Genomic DNA, 14,908 nt, shown 5'->3' with positions numbered 1-14,908 from the left:
GTCAGATTCAGGATCAGGAGGACCCTCTCCAGCCCAAGCCCATGCATGCTTCGTCAACCACCAGTACTACTGCCTACTCCTATCCTGCACCATCTCCAACCAACAACCACCCGCAACCGGCCTCCTTCCTTGACCGAAAGTTGATGATAAAGTGATATTTACTTCTTCTTTACTCACCTCAACAACACACATCCACTGATATTCTTCGGCCTATATATGTCAATTATTACCAAGCAAGTGCGCACTGCCATGTTCATTTATCATTTCCATTAATCCCCCTCCCAGTTCCATTATTTATCTCCCTCGTCAATGAGTTGAGAGCCAAATCCACAGTTGTATGTATGGGATATGTTTGGTTTTGTAGACGTGAAAGGCATGCCCTTGAATTGTGTTACTTCACTAATTTTTTTTTTTTTTTCTTTGTACCTAATCATCCAGAGCTAGGGTAGCGTAAGGAGCTAATTAAGCTAGGGTAGATCGGGAGTTTAATGAATGAGAATTACTTGCACAGATCGATCCGACGACCAGGCAAGGTTACACGAACAGAGTAATAGACTCCTCCTTCTTCTTTTTTTTTTTTGGTAACCCGGAACCGGCTTCTCGATCAGGAGGCCCTGAAATTCCTTTTCTGGCAACTCCCATCAACATAACATCCGATACATTTCTTTTCCTCATATATATATATACAGCCCCAAGCTATATATCTTCTATGCTCTACAGACTTTGGTAATTAATCACTAGTACTACATTAATATTATTAATGCTGCTGCATACATAGCAGCTACACATGAGACTTGCTCAATTTAAAAACTTCAAAGCAATAGTTTTAATTAAAAACCAAATGAGTAATTAGTGAATGATGAATCTAGCTACATATCATATTATTGATTCTTCATCAGCATCAGTGGTTGTGAATTGTGAAGTGAGTCAGAGATAACACGCAATTAAAAGGGCAAAAAAGTGAGTAATGGTTATGTTAACCTATCATCTACCAAAAAAATAAATCAAAAACTCTCTATAAAGAAACAAATGGCATCGATAATTAAAGGAATATTTATGGATAGTAAATCAATTTCAATTGACGTACGAGTTCAGATTCATGCATGCTGCCTATGATAACATCCGGTCCCAAGCAACTTGTAAGCAGTACGTACTGCAATGATATAATTCTAAGATGATGATGCTATATAGCTAATGATATAGCTAAATTTCAGAAAGAGAAAAAAAAAGAGAAAGGATGAAAACATCAAAGAAAGAAACTGCTAAAAGTATCTCTCCGATGGATGTACGTAATTTCCATCATTAGCAACATAAATTAATTAATTTAGTCTTATAATATCAAAAGAAAATACAGTAGTAGTGTTTCAAAGATGAATTTGGTTGTTTGAAGAAAATGAGAGAATTAATTAAGACGTACATATAGCTAGTAATTGAGAACTTAATCGACACTACTATTAGCTAGAGACGTAATTAATGGAGGCAAAACCTACACCTAAATTAATTATTTGTGTCACTATGTAGTAGTCTGGTTGTCACTTTGAGGAATTTGATAATTCAGAGTTACCTTTGACTTGAGATTACCAACAGAAGAGTAGAATTTACTTGTGAGTAGGATTTGGTCATTCATTGTACGAACAAAGTCACAATTTCGCGAAGCAACTAAAAGTAAATAACACAAAAAAAAAAATTGTAATTAATGGCAGGCAGGCTAACAAGTTAATGGTAAACTCAAATTGGGTTACTAGAAAATCCAAGGTACTGGAAATTTCCTCAAATGAATTAGTAGCAACTACTCATCATTAAGTTCATTGGTTACCTGAATGATTAGTAACCGGATCGGGCATGACGGGGTTGCAAGAGTTGATGAGAGTTTTGACTTATTTGCGAGTGTGTTTAAAATCATTTGACCAAAACGCACAAGCATAAATATTACTGCTAATTATAAGGGCTACACAGAACTCTAGAAAGATGTTGTCTGTCTCAACCCGGAAAAAAAAAAAAAAGAACTCTAGAAAGATGTGCTGCGTGCTGCTTTAATTTGGCTTCGGAAAGTGAACGGAGACGATGCAGCAGCAGCAGCAGCGGGATAATGAATATTCCTCAACATTCCTTTTGCTTCCTTTGATATACATATATATATATATATATATGTGAGGAATCCCATTGCATCTGCATCTTCCAATATATTAGTATAGTAACAACTTTACCCACTTTTACAGTCGGGTTGGGGGTGGTTTTCTGGGGGGAGTAGGAGGGAGGGAGGGGGCTCCATCCAATGGCTTTTCGTGGCAGCTTAATTGCTGAAAATATTAGTGCACAAATGACCATGCATATATAGTCGACATTAATGGTCCCCTCCCAACTCTTTTTGAGTGTTTCTTTACATTAATTCCCATCCGAGTACGCAAGAATATTAGAAGCAAATTGAGCAACAATAAGACCCTTTGTTTTTTGGGTTAAGGGGGCGGGGGAGGAGGCAAAAGAAGAAAGAAAAGAAAAAAGAAGAAGAAGAGATTCCAAACGTGCTCCTTGGTTTATTGCTCACCTAGATATGCCCGCAAATATGCTAATGTTATATTCCTCTAGCACTATCACTTTCCATGCCTTTTCCAATTTTTTTTTTTCTTCTTCTTATATACTATGTATAATGACTAGCAATAACAATGAATGGGCATGCGCTGTCAGAATGAAACAAAGTACAGTAACTAGTTTATCTGTCGGATTAAATACATACGTGAGTTCAGTGCATGGGATTTAGAGTTGTGAGAAAGGATTTAGCGTTGAAGTCTTGGATTACTTGTAGTAGTAGACTAGTAGTAGTGCTAAATGCTAATATCCTGTCTGTCTGTCTGGGGCCAAAGGAGATCCATCTCTGGAGAAGGAAAGGCTGGTTGGTTGGACCCGTCAACGCTAATGATTTGAGATTGGATCTTGAGACTTGAGACTTACTTGAAAGAGAGAGAGGGACAGATTGCTTTATTCAGCCCCACAACTGACGACACCTATATTCTTGAGCCCCCAATCTCTGCTATATATATATACACACACACAATACAATGATACAATCCTGAATCCTCCGCCAGAAGTTTTTATACATGCTATATTCTTGATTCAGCATTATTAGTTCCTTCTCCGTGGGTTGATCTGGAGCATCATTCCAAATCAAAGGCTTTCTCTGCACTTGGTTTCGTTCTTGTTTTCCGGTTCATATATTCTTAAATCTCATGGAGGTAATTAATAAAACACTATACATATATATATGTACATATTCTTCCCCCGTTGATCATTCTTCAGTTAACATACACCCGTTGATCTCATGGAAGTTTTTTTTCCTTTTATTACTTAGTAATTAGTATTAACTTTTGTTGGGTTTGTGGATGGCAGACCGTAGAAATGAAGGTGGAGATGGCTGGGATACATGAGAAAAGACTTCGGAAATGTCTGTCAAAGTTGAAGGGTACGTAAATTATTCATTTGAGATCATAGTACATGATGATAGTAGTCAGTAGTATTACTGTATTGAAAATGCATGTATATGATTCATTTATTGGGACAGGGATAGAGAAAGTGGAAGTGGATGGAAAGAGTGAGAAGGTAACGGTGACCGGATACCCCCATCGCAACAAGATCCTGAAAGCAGTGAGGAGAGGTGGCCTCAGAGCTGATTTCTGGTCTCCTCAAAATGAGCTCCTGCTCCTCAATGCATATGCCTCCTCCGCCGCAGCGGCCCCCTTCCCCTTCAACAATTTCACCTCCTTCTTCTAGACTCCTCGCTCCATATCTAATATATCTATACATACATGCTTTTCTTTCGGTTTCCTTAAAGAAATAGCTAGCTAGGGAGAAAATTAATTATGATTCGTCGTTTAATTTAGTAGTAGTAGTAGTAGTAGTTTTTTATCATCGCCGGAGTGACTTTTGAGGTATGCAGCTGGCAATTCCGGTGGCTGCATCAATGCAGGGCTTTGGCACATACTTTTTCCTTCCTTTCATTCCACGAAAATATGAGGAAAAAAAAAATACCAACTTTATTTATTTATTTATTTTTGTTGATGTTGCTTTTGGGCTTCTACGGTCAATGAATCTCTTATTAATTGTGGTGATGTTGCAACGTACCATAAAATATGATGATTACTTGACCTGCCTGTTGTGATGTCATCCATTCAAGAAAGTTAACACTGTAAAAAAAAAATAAAAATAAAAAAAAACCCCATAAAGAAAAAATAAAAAGGGGAAAACTCTAAATCTCTAAATTATTGCAATTTTTTACCGTCGATGAAATCTCTAAATCGGTCTACCATTGAGGAAAACTGAAAACCCAAACAAAAAAAACGCCAAATAATGAAGACGACAGGAAAAAAGAGGGGTACTCCAGCGGAACTCCAGAGGGCTTTTTAAATTACTACTACTAAAGAGTCTAGAGAGAGAGAGAGAGAGGGACGGGACAGAAGAAGTTGTCAGTCAACGCCCCCACCAGCGCCGCATTCTTCTCTCTTCCACAACCTAAACTATAAGTAGCTTCAGGCATCATCCATTTGAGAGTTCTGGTCGGCCGGCGGCCGGGTAAAATTTCTCAGATTTCACACTCAAACCCCAAAAGAAAGGACACGCAAAAAGAAAAAAAGAAAGAATTGGAGGAGGAGGAAAAAGATGCATTTGAGCGAGAACGAAGGGATAGAGAAAAAGAGGTTTGTGGTTACGGGTGGGGCGGGATTCGTGGGTTCCGCCCTCTGCCTTGAGCTGGTCAGGAGAGGGGCGCTCTCAGTCAAGGCCTTTGATCTTAATATCCACTCTTCCTTCTCCGACCGCCTCCGCCAACAGGGAGTCCACTTGATCCAAGGTCACCCCTCATGTCCTTCCTATGATTATAACATTTCTCTTCACTCCTCGAGACTCCAAAATAAAATTTTTTCTTTTTAAGAGGAAAAAAAAAATTCTCCCTGAGTTTTGCCTTCCTATTGTATAAAGTACTTGTTTCTTTCCGTGGAGTAGTTAATTTAGTCCTTTGTGACAAGTATGAATTCTTCCCGGATGAAATTAGAGAATGCTGTATCTTGGGATCATAATTGTTAGTATCCATCCTAGCATATTTTTTTATTAAATTGAATTGGAAAGCTTTCCATTGATTGGTTAGCCTCAGAGTTTAAAATTGCTGGGTTATCCGAGATATATATATATATATATATATAAAATAAATGTATATGCATCAGGGGATGTTACTTGCAAAGAAGATGTGGAAAAGGCGTTGCGCGGGGTGGACTGTGTATTCCACCTGGCCTCTTATGGCATGTCCGGGAAGGAAATGCTCCAGTACGGTCGGGTGGACGAGGTGAACATCAATGGGACTTGCCATGTCTTGGATGCTTGCCTCCACCACGGGATCGCCAGGCTTGTATATGTCAGCACCTACAATGTTGTGTTTGGTGGACAAGAAATTGTGAATGGCAATGAAACTCTACCTTACTTCCCCATGGATCACCACGTTGATCCTTATGGTCGTAGTAAAGCTATTGCCGAGCAACTGGTTTTGAAGACTAATGGCCGCCCCCTCAGGTATCTAAATAAATACTACTACTACTATGCAATACCATCATACATGCACATACCTGCCTTCTATTTTTAATATCAAAATCAACATGTTTTTCCATCTCCCAACTGCCTGCAGTAGCATATCATCATGTTTCAATGCATGTCTCAATTAATCGCATCAGCTCATCCTATTGTGAATTTATTGCTTGATGAAAACTCTACTTTGAGTTTTGAGCATTATCAGTTCATAAGTCTACACAAATATATACTTCTGCCCAACAATTTATGATCGTCGTGTCTCTGATATTGGTCTATTGTATTTAGTGCAGTTTAGGTATCTCAAAAACCGCAACTTTTTTTAAAGCTTGCAACATTCTCACCTTATGGAATCTTCATTTATGTAGTGAGTAGTATCACATTTTTACGTCCACAGGAACACAAACAAAAATGGAAAATGCCTGTACGCGTGTGCTGTGCGTCCTGCTGCAATTTATGGGCCTGGCGAAGAAAGGCACCTGCCGAGGATTGTAAATTTTGCCAAGTTAGGTCTGCTGCCGTTTAGAGTTGGAAATCCAAGTGTGAAAACTGACTGGGTTTATGTGGACAACCTTGTACTAGCCCTACTGTTAGCCAGCATGGGACTTTTGGATGACATCCCTGGAAAAGAAGGATCTCCCATTGCTGCTGGCCAGCCTTACTTCATATCTGACGGTATTTTTCATTTTTAGCTCGGAGTTGATTTTGTTAGCTCAAATTGTATTACTATCATGGGGCTCTTGGATCAGGTTGATATCTGACGCTAATCTCTGTTATTCATGTGAACTTCATTTGAAAGACTACAATTCTGAACTTGCTTGAGTAATAATACCTAACTTGTCATCTAGCTTCATGATTGCTCTTTTATGCGCAGGTTCTCCAGTCAATAGTTTCGAGTTCCTCCATCCACTGCTCAATAGTTTAGATTATGAACTCCCAAAGGCGTCATTAGCTGTTCGCCATGCTCTGCTTTTGGGGAATTTCTTTTGGGCTTTCTACAGTTTTATGTACCCGTGGTTGAATCGATCATGGCTTCCTCAACCACTGATGCTTCCCGCTGAAGTGTACAAGGTGCACCTATGAGATGCCAATTAATTTTTATCTCTTTAATTCTCTCTATACTTAAAATATGTTTTCTAGCTATACCATAAATAAATAACTGGAACCCAACCACGTAATTGTCAATCTTGTTACTCTTTGTTTTCTCATTGCAATCACTGTAATCCGTAATAGTCTCTCCTTGACATTTTACTAATTTTAGTGAGATCAAAATGAATCATTTCATATGAGTAGGAGAAGTCTGTTTCTGAGACTTCAAGAGAACTCTACTCTTTTAACATTTTCTTCTTATCCTGTCTGCCGGTTGATTAAGTTACCCCTTCACTACAGCCAGTATACGGTGCTAGAGTGAGGTGAATGCCTCATACCATGAGGGGATACAAGCGATTAGGTTCATTCTGGGGCATTAATTTGTTTATGTTTTTGACTTCCTATGACACACAACAGAATTTACTAGTTTGAGAAATGCCTTTTATGTGCATATTAGTAAGTTGAAAATAGATTTTCTTCGGTTGTTTTGTTTTTGGAAATTAAAAAACAGTTCCTCTACATTAATTCTTCCAGTTAGATGTGAGTCAAGGTACTTGATGGCAACATCTCTTGAAATTCTACGCATTGGCAGGTTGGTGTAACCCATTACTTCTCCTTTGTGAAAGCAAAAGAGGAGCTTGGGTACATCCCTATGGTGAGTCCTCGCGAGGGTATGGCAGCAACCATCTCGTATTGGCAAGACAAGAAGAGGAGAAATTTGGATGGGCCTACAATATATGCATGGCTGTTCTGTGTGATTGGAATGCTTTCACTATTTGCCGCTGCTTACCTTCCAGATTTTGGACCTACTCCCCTAGTTAGATCTTTTAGTCTTCTGTTCCTGCGTTCTGTGACAGCATTGAGGTTGCTTTTCCTTATATCGGCTGCATTACATGTTGGTGAAGCTATATATGCTTGGAATCTTGCGAAAAAGGTGGATCCTGCAAACTCCAAGGGATGGTTTTGGCAAACTTTTGCTTTGGGGTTTTTTTCTTTGCGTTTCTTGTTGAAGAGAGCCAAAAGATAGGCATAGATTGAGGTGAAAGAGCTGCTGTTCCAAAGCTCGTACCAAAGCCGCTAACAGATACGACTCATTTATGCCAAATTCTTATGCTATGGAAATGGTGGTTTTCCGTGTTTTTGGGTAGTTTAGCTCTCTTAAATGCTACATGAGCTTGGATTTTATTCTTCATTTCCAACATTTTATTGAATTTAAGCTAATTCTGTAAAATGCTAGTACAATCGAGTCCTTGAGGTGTTGCTGGTGAGTAGAGATAAGCTGCAGATTTGTTAGTGATGCAGCTGATCAGGTGGATTATCACGGACAAGACTACATAATTTACTTTCCTCGTACCAGAATCCAACCAGGCGGATACATGGTCGTCTGCAAAGGGGAAATGAAAGCACATGGATCTTGCAGCAGTCTGTGGTTCATTTTATCAAATCTACACGGTGGTGATCCGAAAAAATCAGTCCAGAATGTTTTTGTACGTTTCAATTACCTACAAACAAGCACTGCAGGCTCGAGTCTAGTTCTATGACCAAATTACCGCTTCTTCATCCTCCTCAAGGGTTCAAGGGCTATAACTGAAAAAATCACCGAGGAGAGCGGCAGAAAAATTACTCCGCATCAAGAAAGAACAGAAAATGCAGAACCTAAAACTGCCTGCCCACTATCATTGGCACAAAAAAAAAAAAAAAAATCTACAACAGTAGTAAACTAAACCACAACATCAGTAGTATCTTTAAAACCCTAAATTTAAGCTAATAATTAATAAAGCACGAAATAAAACGCAGGCTGACTACCCCACCAATACAATGACACTACGGTTCCATACTCTGCACAACTAGAATTACAACCTAGGTTTTGAATTACTACAATCTCCCCAGGAGCAGGATGTGCTACTCGCCAACTAGCCTCTTCTGTTCATTCACTCGTATTATATTTATTTCCACGGCATGCTAGACATGGCTTGTGCACTAACATTATTGCAGGCCCCAGTGCTGTGATTTAATGGGCTGCCAGAAGATTCACTGAGACTGAGAGTCCCACGAGATGGAGGGCTGCTGGCCCCACTGGGATTAACCTTCAATGGAGCATGCGAAGGCTCCACCACATGGTTAACTGTTTTTGACTCCTTGCGACCATCAGCCACAAAACTGCCAACAATGACCTGCAAGGAAGAAATTATCACTCCCATAGTCCAATCATAAACAGATTTTAGTTGGGGCAAAAAAATGCGATGTGTTACTCTGCTTATTATTAATGTATGCCCAGTCCAAAAGATAAAACTACATCGAAAGAAAGTGCATCTCCATCATCTTAAACCCCAAGAGTAATCAGTGTATAACAAGTTAAACATTCATCATGCGCTCTTGACATGTACATACAAAGCCAAAAAGGGTAATTTGCCTGTTTGAAAGACTTACCCTCACCAAATTACTGCAAGTCCCAAACATGGTAATAGCAATTTACCCATGAGAAGCAAAATAAATAAATTACAAAACCACAGCAGCAAATAATATATCATTAGCCAGTTACTCCGTTCAATTTTTCATCATTAATGTGCGAATGGCACAAGTTTGAGGATGATTGAGACCACATGAAGTTTCAACGTCAATGACTTCCTCTCTCTCTTAAATTAAATAGGTTCAAGCTTGCGATAATTGACTTGCTACGGGAGTGCTTACGTACATTCCATAATGTGACTACACAAAGTTTAAATCACAACAATAATTTAAGGAAACTAGATAAGAAGTAAAGGTGCTAAATAATAAATAGTATTATGTGTAAACCAACAACAGAAAGCACAAAAAAAAGAAACCACTGCAAGTCATACTGAAAGAGGATACAACAGAGACCACTGCAAGTCATAATCAAAGAGCGTATCAAGTGCAAAACAAACCTGAACAGGGGATGCAGCAGTCAGAAGACCTGCCACACAACCACCAAGAACCCGTCCATCTGGTCCAGCCAATGAGATGCTTAGCCCACCAGTTCTGCTCCGCTGGCCACCAACTTCAGATAGCAAAAATGAACCAGAAAGAGACAGAATATCAAACCGACCCTACATGGAAAGCGTTAACAAAAAATAAGAAATTAGAATGTAACTTGAGTTTGAATAGATAGATATTTCCACCAACGAAGTGCAAGTTCAACAAAGTAAAGGATAAAATGCTAACATTTAAACATATACTAAGCATGGACATAATTCAGATTATAACATTTCAAGATGAAGGATATCTGCAAACAACATAAACACCAAGATAACTCTTAATTCCCAAACACAAGCAGCAAGAAGTTCAGACGACAATAGCACGCTAAGAATGAATCTTTCTAAATTTAACATGTTAGATTTCTTAACGCATCTTGTGGTCCAGGAGAGTGTCATAGGTCTTCTCTGTGATCATGGCAGGGGATATGTATGTTAGTGTAAGATATACATCAAAAGTCCATCAATCCAATAGTAACTCATAATCAGTGCAAATATGTGTGAGAGAGAAAGGACGAGAGAGACTCTTTAAATTGACCAGCATTAACATCCTAAGAATCAAATATTATCCACCAGTCATACCATCACAATTAGCACTATGAATAAAACAGGTAAGCACTGAAAACCTCGTAAGTTGCAGTTCCGCCGGATGTTGCAGTTTGACGAAGAGTCACATTTGATATGGCCCCATTTGCAGACAAAATACAGACGGCTCTAGGGCCATGCTGAGAAAAGGACATTATTTTGGCAGACACGTCCTGCAAAAGGCAAATAATAAGGTTGATAAACCCATTAGGCTTTTTGTTTCAACTAAACACTCTCCACAGGATAAATGTTTGAAAATGGTAAAGAAAGGGAGGCCCTTTTAGAATCTTTGATGTCCAAGTATCAAGCTTCTTCCATCAAGGCATGATTTAATGAGCCGTAGGCCAAGTACAACTATCATGTCCATATAAACATAATTAAAATAAAGACATTCCCCTATAAAACCCAACATGTCAACTACTGCATCATTCATTGCTCAAAAAATATGATTGCAGAAGGCAAAAGCAGAAAATTGAAGAACTTTTAGAAAAAGGATACTAAATTGGTACACTGCTGAGCATAAGCTAAATCTAATCACTCCAGAACTCCCATATGGAAGAGATTCTCCCAAGCAAGAACCTTCCTCAAGCAAAAAATGCCAGAAATGAAATTACAGCAAATGGCTCTTGTAGGGTTGACATTTATGACAGTAGAAGTACCTTGCTTTCAGTTAACCAAACAAGACTGACAATTATTTAGTTTTCAATTATTCACCGCACAGATTTTCTGCATGCAACAGTCCCTTAAAACAAAGATCACATCTATTGAGCCAACGGAAGACAAAAGCATCCACAGCTACATGAAAGAAAATGTAGAATACCATGGACTTGTAGAAAAACAGCGCAACTGTTGCAAGCCACTAATTGATTTTGGTTGCACATGAACTCTGTGTGTGTGTGTGTGTGTGTGGATTTTGTGCTCACTCACATCAGTTCCTTAACAATATACAGTTACATAAGCAAATTTTGGCTTTTCCACCGCTATTGCTTTTCTAGTTAGCAAGAAGAGAGTTAAAGAGCTAACCTCCCCAGCTTTGACAGTTATGACATGCGGTGTAAATCCTATTCCAACTGATCCTGTAGGCAAAATCTTTTGTCAGTAACCAATTTCCAGGGGATGAACCAAAACAACAACAGAAATAAGTATAAGAACACATACAAGGAAATAATAGAGGCTAGTGCAACACAGAAGTTGAAACCATTTCAGAAAATTGGCAAAATAACTACATGTTTTCATGTTGCAATACCCAAACTATACAAGCCAGTGAAGCCACACAACTCTGACAACAGAAAAGATCAATTTTAGAGAGAGAAGATATGAAGGGAAAAAAGAACACAGTATCAGGCTCGCAATGACGTCAAAAACCAACAGAATAAGTAGACTTTTTCACTTTTTAATAAGCCCAAAGTACATTAGCCATAAAATTTCCGACGATTGAAGCCACGATTTCAGGGAAACAAAAGAATGGCATTCAGTAATCTATCTACACACATAAAGTGAGACTCAAAATTTAAAGGATAGGTTTTAGTATATACAAATTCCCAGAAGCAACAATTTTCTCCACAGGCATCTAAACCAAGTAAAGACCATAAAGCTTTGAGGAACTTCTTCTACGGTCCAAGTCTTCTACACGCAAGAATGAGCAACAGGACAGAAAAGAGCAGAAATAATAATATTAAAAAGCAGAAATTTTCCACTCAATATTGGAGGAGAAAGGCTAAAAACAACCTGTTCAGGATATGTTTCCTGTGTTTTACTAACAGCCAGAAAAACATAAACATAGAGACTCAGCATACATCATCATGGAAACATCAAATAGAGGGATCTCAAAATGCATTAGAAAAAAGCTTAGATTAATAAACGTGAGGAGGAAATTTATACGACCAAGAGAAGTGCACACGTAATGGGATTCTAAAAGGTAAAAGAGGAAATGCTCCAGCAGAAAGGAGGGCATAATGGTAATTTTAGAATAATGCTAAGATTCTGGGAGCCAGATCAAAGCCGATCCAAACTTCCAGGGATGACCAATATTCCGTCCCTCACTTACAGTCTCTGCAGTCGGCCACGTACTAGCATTAAAATAAACCACAGCAATTAGGCTTTTCACAGAATAGAAGGTGGCGAAGGAAATAAAAGGGACAAACTTGGAGCAGAAAAACATTCCATGTTTACCAGCCCCCAAACCACGTGGACAAACAAATTAAATATACATATGGTGGCCATGGCCATGACAAAAATCAAAATAAGTATCTAAGATGGAGGCAGAAATATTAAAAAACTGATATTCATACCCAAAGCTTCAACTGGTTGCTTTTTGCCAGAACCAGGTGGCCTGCCTCTAGCCTTCTTGGTGGAAGGTGACGGTGATGACGGCATTCCAGAAGGTGGAGGAACAGCAAGAGAGGGAGGCTGGTGCAGTGATGGAGAGAAATGTACGCCAGGTGGAGGCGGAGCAGCAGCAGTTGGAGGAGGAGAGGGCACGAGAGCCATGGCTATGGAACCATCTGGGCCGTACTTTCTGGGCCTTCCTCTCTTGCGCTTGACGGTGTCGGCACCAGAATTGAGGTTGACATTGTTAGAAAGCAGCAGACCAGAGGAGGCAGGGGCGGAGGAGTCGGCGGTGGCGGGCTGGTATGGCGGGGAAGAGGCTGAGAGAGGAGGTTTGTAGAGATTAGGTGGGTCGTTGGGGTAGGCGAAAGACAGGTTGTGGAGGAGGGACTGGGGCTGGGGGGGAGCGGGAGGAGGTGGCGTAGATTTCTGGATGGACGGGAGGGAGAATGAGGTGTTGTCCCTGGTGGTGGTAGCAGTGATCACTTCCCCTCCTCCTCCACCTCCAGCCTCAGACGCTGACATTTTTGCTCTAAAAATTCGCACAAATGTTTTCCCAGTAAAAGGTCACCTGAAAAGAGAGAGGAACAACGGGGAAAAAATGTCAACTTTTTTACTGCTGCATTAACATTTTGATCTTCAGTTCAGGAGGAAGAACATTAGGCTTCCTCACCACACACACACACACAACCAAAAAAAAAAAAAAAACCCTAAACTTACTTCGAAGCTCACCCCCCCCCCCCCCAAAAAAAAAAAAAAAACAAAAAACAAAACTATGCAAGTTATGCTGCTGCTAGTTATAACAAAAATAAATACAAAAATATAAATTTGAAAGCTTTATAAATTTGAAAGCTTATACTAGTAAGTAGAATTTTGGGAAGGAAAGGAATTGGGAATTTCAAGGTTTAGCAGAAGTGAAAAAACTAGCAAACAAAAAAACATAATACATATAAAACAAAAGTGGAACGTAGAGGAAGAAGCGTAAAATGGTCGGTGTGGGAGTGGAAAGCAAAATGGCTTTTAAGAAACAGAAAAAAAGAGATGTGCAGGGGAGGAATGTCCGAAGTTTTGAACAGATCAAATAAAACGAAAATGGGGCAGGAAACCAGAAACCCCAGAGCTGGAAGAAAATCCAGCCAAAACGACCAGGATGATGATATTTTCATTTTTGCAGAATTGTAGTAGCTGATTTTTGGGTCTTTTACTCAGGGGCCTTTCTCTTCTCTTCTTTTTCTTTTTCTTTTTCTTCTTTCTCTCTTTTTTTTTTTAAATGGAAAAACTCACAACAAAATTGAAAAGAAAATAGTAAAAAAAAAAATAACAACAACAGAAAAAATTCAGAGAAAATTAAAAAACAAAAAAAAAAGGAGGAAAATTGCTTACCAACAAAGATACGGGAAAAAGGTAAGCGGAAATGGCGGAGGATAGAATCCAGGGATGAGAATGGGGAAGAAAGAGAATTTGGTTGGTAAATAATACAGTAGCAGTCCAGTATGAAAGAGAGGGAGTGAGAAGGAGAAGGGGGTTTTGGGATTTGGTGTGGGGAGGGTGAAATTAAAAATTAGGGGTGCGGTGTAATTTTTTTTTTTTTTAACTTATATATATATTTGTGATTTTTTCTGTTTCTGGGAGGAGGGATTAGAGGCCCGGACCGGATATCTATCTATCTCCGGGGGTAAGTAAACTTTTGTCCCAAATCACCACCTCTCACTGAATCTTCCACTACTTCTTCCCATTTTAGCAAGGATTCGTTTCTTCAGTTTGAGTAGCGGGCGGCCTAAAATATTTTATTGTTGCATTTTGGGGAGAGAGAGATTCGGCATTCAATTGCTTGCTTACTTAAAAAGAAAAAAGAAAAAAAAAATGTACTACTCGCTCACTCTCGCGCTTAAATTGCTGTGCTATTACTATTATTATTACGACCAATTAATACTTGTCTTTTGATTTGGATCATTTTGGATGCATTATTGCAGTCACCTCCGCCTCTTTCCTTTTTTTTTTTTTTTTTTTTCTTTGATTTAGAGGTCGGGATCGAACGCTATCTATAATGAAAAAAAGTATCAGAAGTCAGATCTGCGTCGCTGTTGTGAGTAATATATTAATAGTACTAATATTCATTGCATTACGTTATCCATCCACCGTACACGTACTGTGTGTGAAAGTTTCTCTCTAAAATTTGCTTCACTGTTGTTTTGTTGCTCAGTGACCATCAAAAAAAGGATTAAATCCCTCTTTGATTTAGAAGTCGGGAGTTCGAACGCTATCTATAATGAAAAAAAGTATCAGAAGAAAATCCCTTTAATCTAATCAGATATACTGCGTCGTTGCTGAAAATTAAAAAAAAAATC

General features: G+C 39.0%; 3 protein-coding genes across 3 annotated transcripts; 2 read left to right on the top strand and 1 right to left on the bottom strand.

Moving 5' to 3' along the window:
- The first annotated feature begins 3,080 nt into the window (after window positions 1–3,080).
- On the top strand, window positions 3,081–4,039 carry LOC113750056 (heavy metal-associated isoprenylated plant protein 28-like). Its single transcript, XM_027293973.1, has 3 exons — window positions 3,081–3,230; window positions 3,385–3,457; window positions 3,557–4,039. The coding sequence occupies exons 1-3, from the start codon at window positions 3,225–3,227 to the stop codon at window positions 3,763–3,765; spliced, it is 288 nt and encodes a 95-aa protein (XP_027149774.1). The 5' UTR covers window positions 3,081–3,224; the 3' UTR covers window positions 3,766–4,039.
- A 371-nt stretch (window positions 4,040–4,410) lies between these two features.
- Window positions 4,411–7,922, top strand: LOC113749983 (short-chain dehydrogenase/reductase family 42E member 1). The gene is made up of 5 exons (XM_027293878.1): window positions 4,411–4,840; window positions 5,211–5,553; window positions 5,963–6,240; window positions 6,440–6,636; window positions 7,247–7,922. Exons 1-5 carry the CDS (start codon window positions 4,651–4,653, stop codon window positions 7,679–7,681), a joined length of 1,443 nt encoding a protein of 480 aa, XP_027149679.1. The 5' UTR covers window positions 4,411–4,650; the 3' UTR covers window positions 7,682–7,922.
- Window positions 7,923–8,259: 337 nt separating this feature from the next.
- On the bottom strand, window positions 8,260–14,146 carry LOC113749384 (AT-hook motif nuclear-localized protein 10). Its single transcript, XM_027293094.1, has 6 exons — window positions 13,944–14,146; window positions 12,524–13,131; window positions 11,256–11,308; window positions 10,274–10,405; window positions 9,561–9,722; window positions 8,260–8,828 (listed from the first exon to the last, which is right to left on the bottom strand). Exons 2-6 carry the CDS (start codon window positions 13,083–13,085, stop codon window positions 8,601–8,603), a joined length of 1,137 nt encoding a protein of 378 aa, XP_027148895.1. The 5' UTR covers window positions 13,086–13,131; window positions 13,944–14,146; the 3' UTR covers window positions 8,260–8,600.
- Window positions 14,147–14,908: the final 762 nt, after the last annotated feature.

This window comes from Coffea eugenioides, chromosome 10 (genome assembly GCF_003713205.1).
Source record: "Coffea eugenioides isolate CCC68of chromosome 10, Ceug_1.0, whole genome shotgun sequence".
NCBI lineage: Eukaryota > Viridiplantae > Streptophyta > Magnoliopsida > Gentianales > Rubiaceae > Coffea > Coffea eugenioides.
This window is presented reverse-complemented; position numbering and strand designations above follow the sequence as displayed.

What these genes read in the sequence shown, in the direction of transcription:
- LOC113749983 (XM_027293878.1), top strand. Translation starts at nt 4,651, where the DNA reads ATGCATTTGAGCGAGAACGAAGGGATAGAGAAAAAGAGGTTTGTGGTT. An exon ending in ACTAATGGCCGCCCCCTCAG is followed by an intron (nt 5,554 to 5,962) that starts GTATCTAAATAA and finishes TTACGTCCACAG; the next exon opens with GAACACAAACAAAAATGGAA. An exon ending in GCCTTACTTCATATCTGACG is followed by an intron (nt 6,241 to 6,439) that starts GTATTTTTCATT and finishes TTTTATGCGCAG; the next exon opens with GTTCTCCAGTCAATAGTTTC.
- LOC113750056 (XM_027293973.1), top strand. An exon ending in ATGTCTGTCAAAGTTGAAGG is followed by an intron (nt 3,458 to 3,556) that starts GTACGTAAATTA and finishes TTATTGGGACAG; the next exon opens with GGATAGAGAAAGTGGAAGTG.
- LOC113749384 (XM_027293094.1), bottom strand. Translation starts at nt 13,085, where the DNA reads ATGTCAGCGTCTGAGGCTGGAGGTGGAGGAGGAGGGGAAGTGATCACT. An exon ending in GCAACCAGTTGAAGCTTTGG is followed by an intron (nt 11,309 to 12,523) that starts GTATGAATATCA and finishes TTTTGCCTACAG; the next exon opens with GATCAGTTGGAATAGGATTT. An exon ending in TAACTGTCAAAGCTGGGGAG is followed by an intron (nt 10,406 to 11,255) that starts GTTAGCTCTTTA and finishes TGCCTTTTGCAG; the next exon opens with GACGTGTCTGCCAAAATAAT.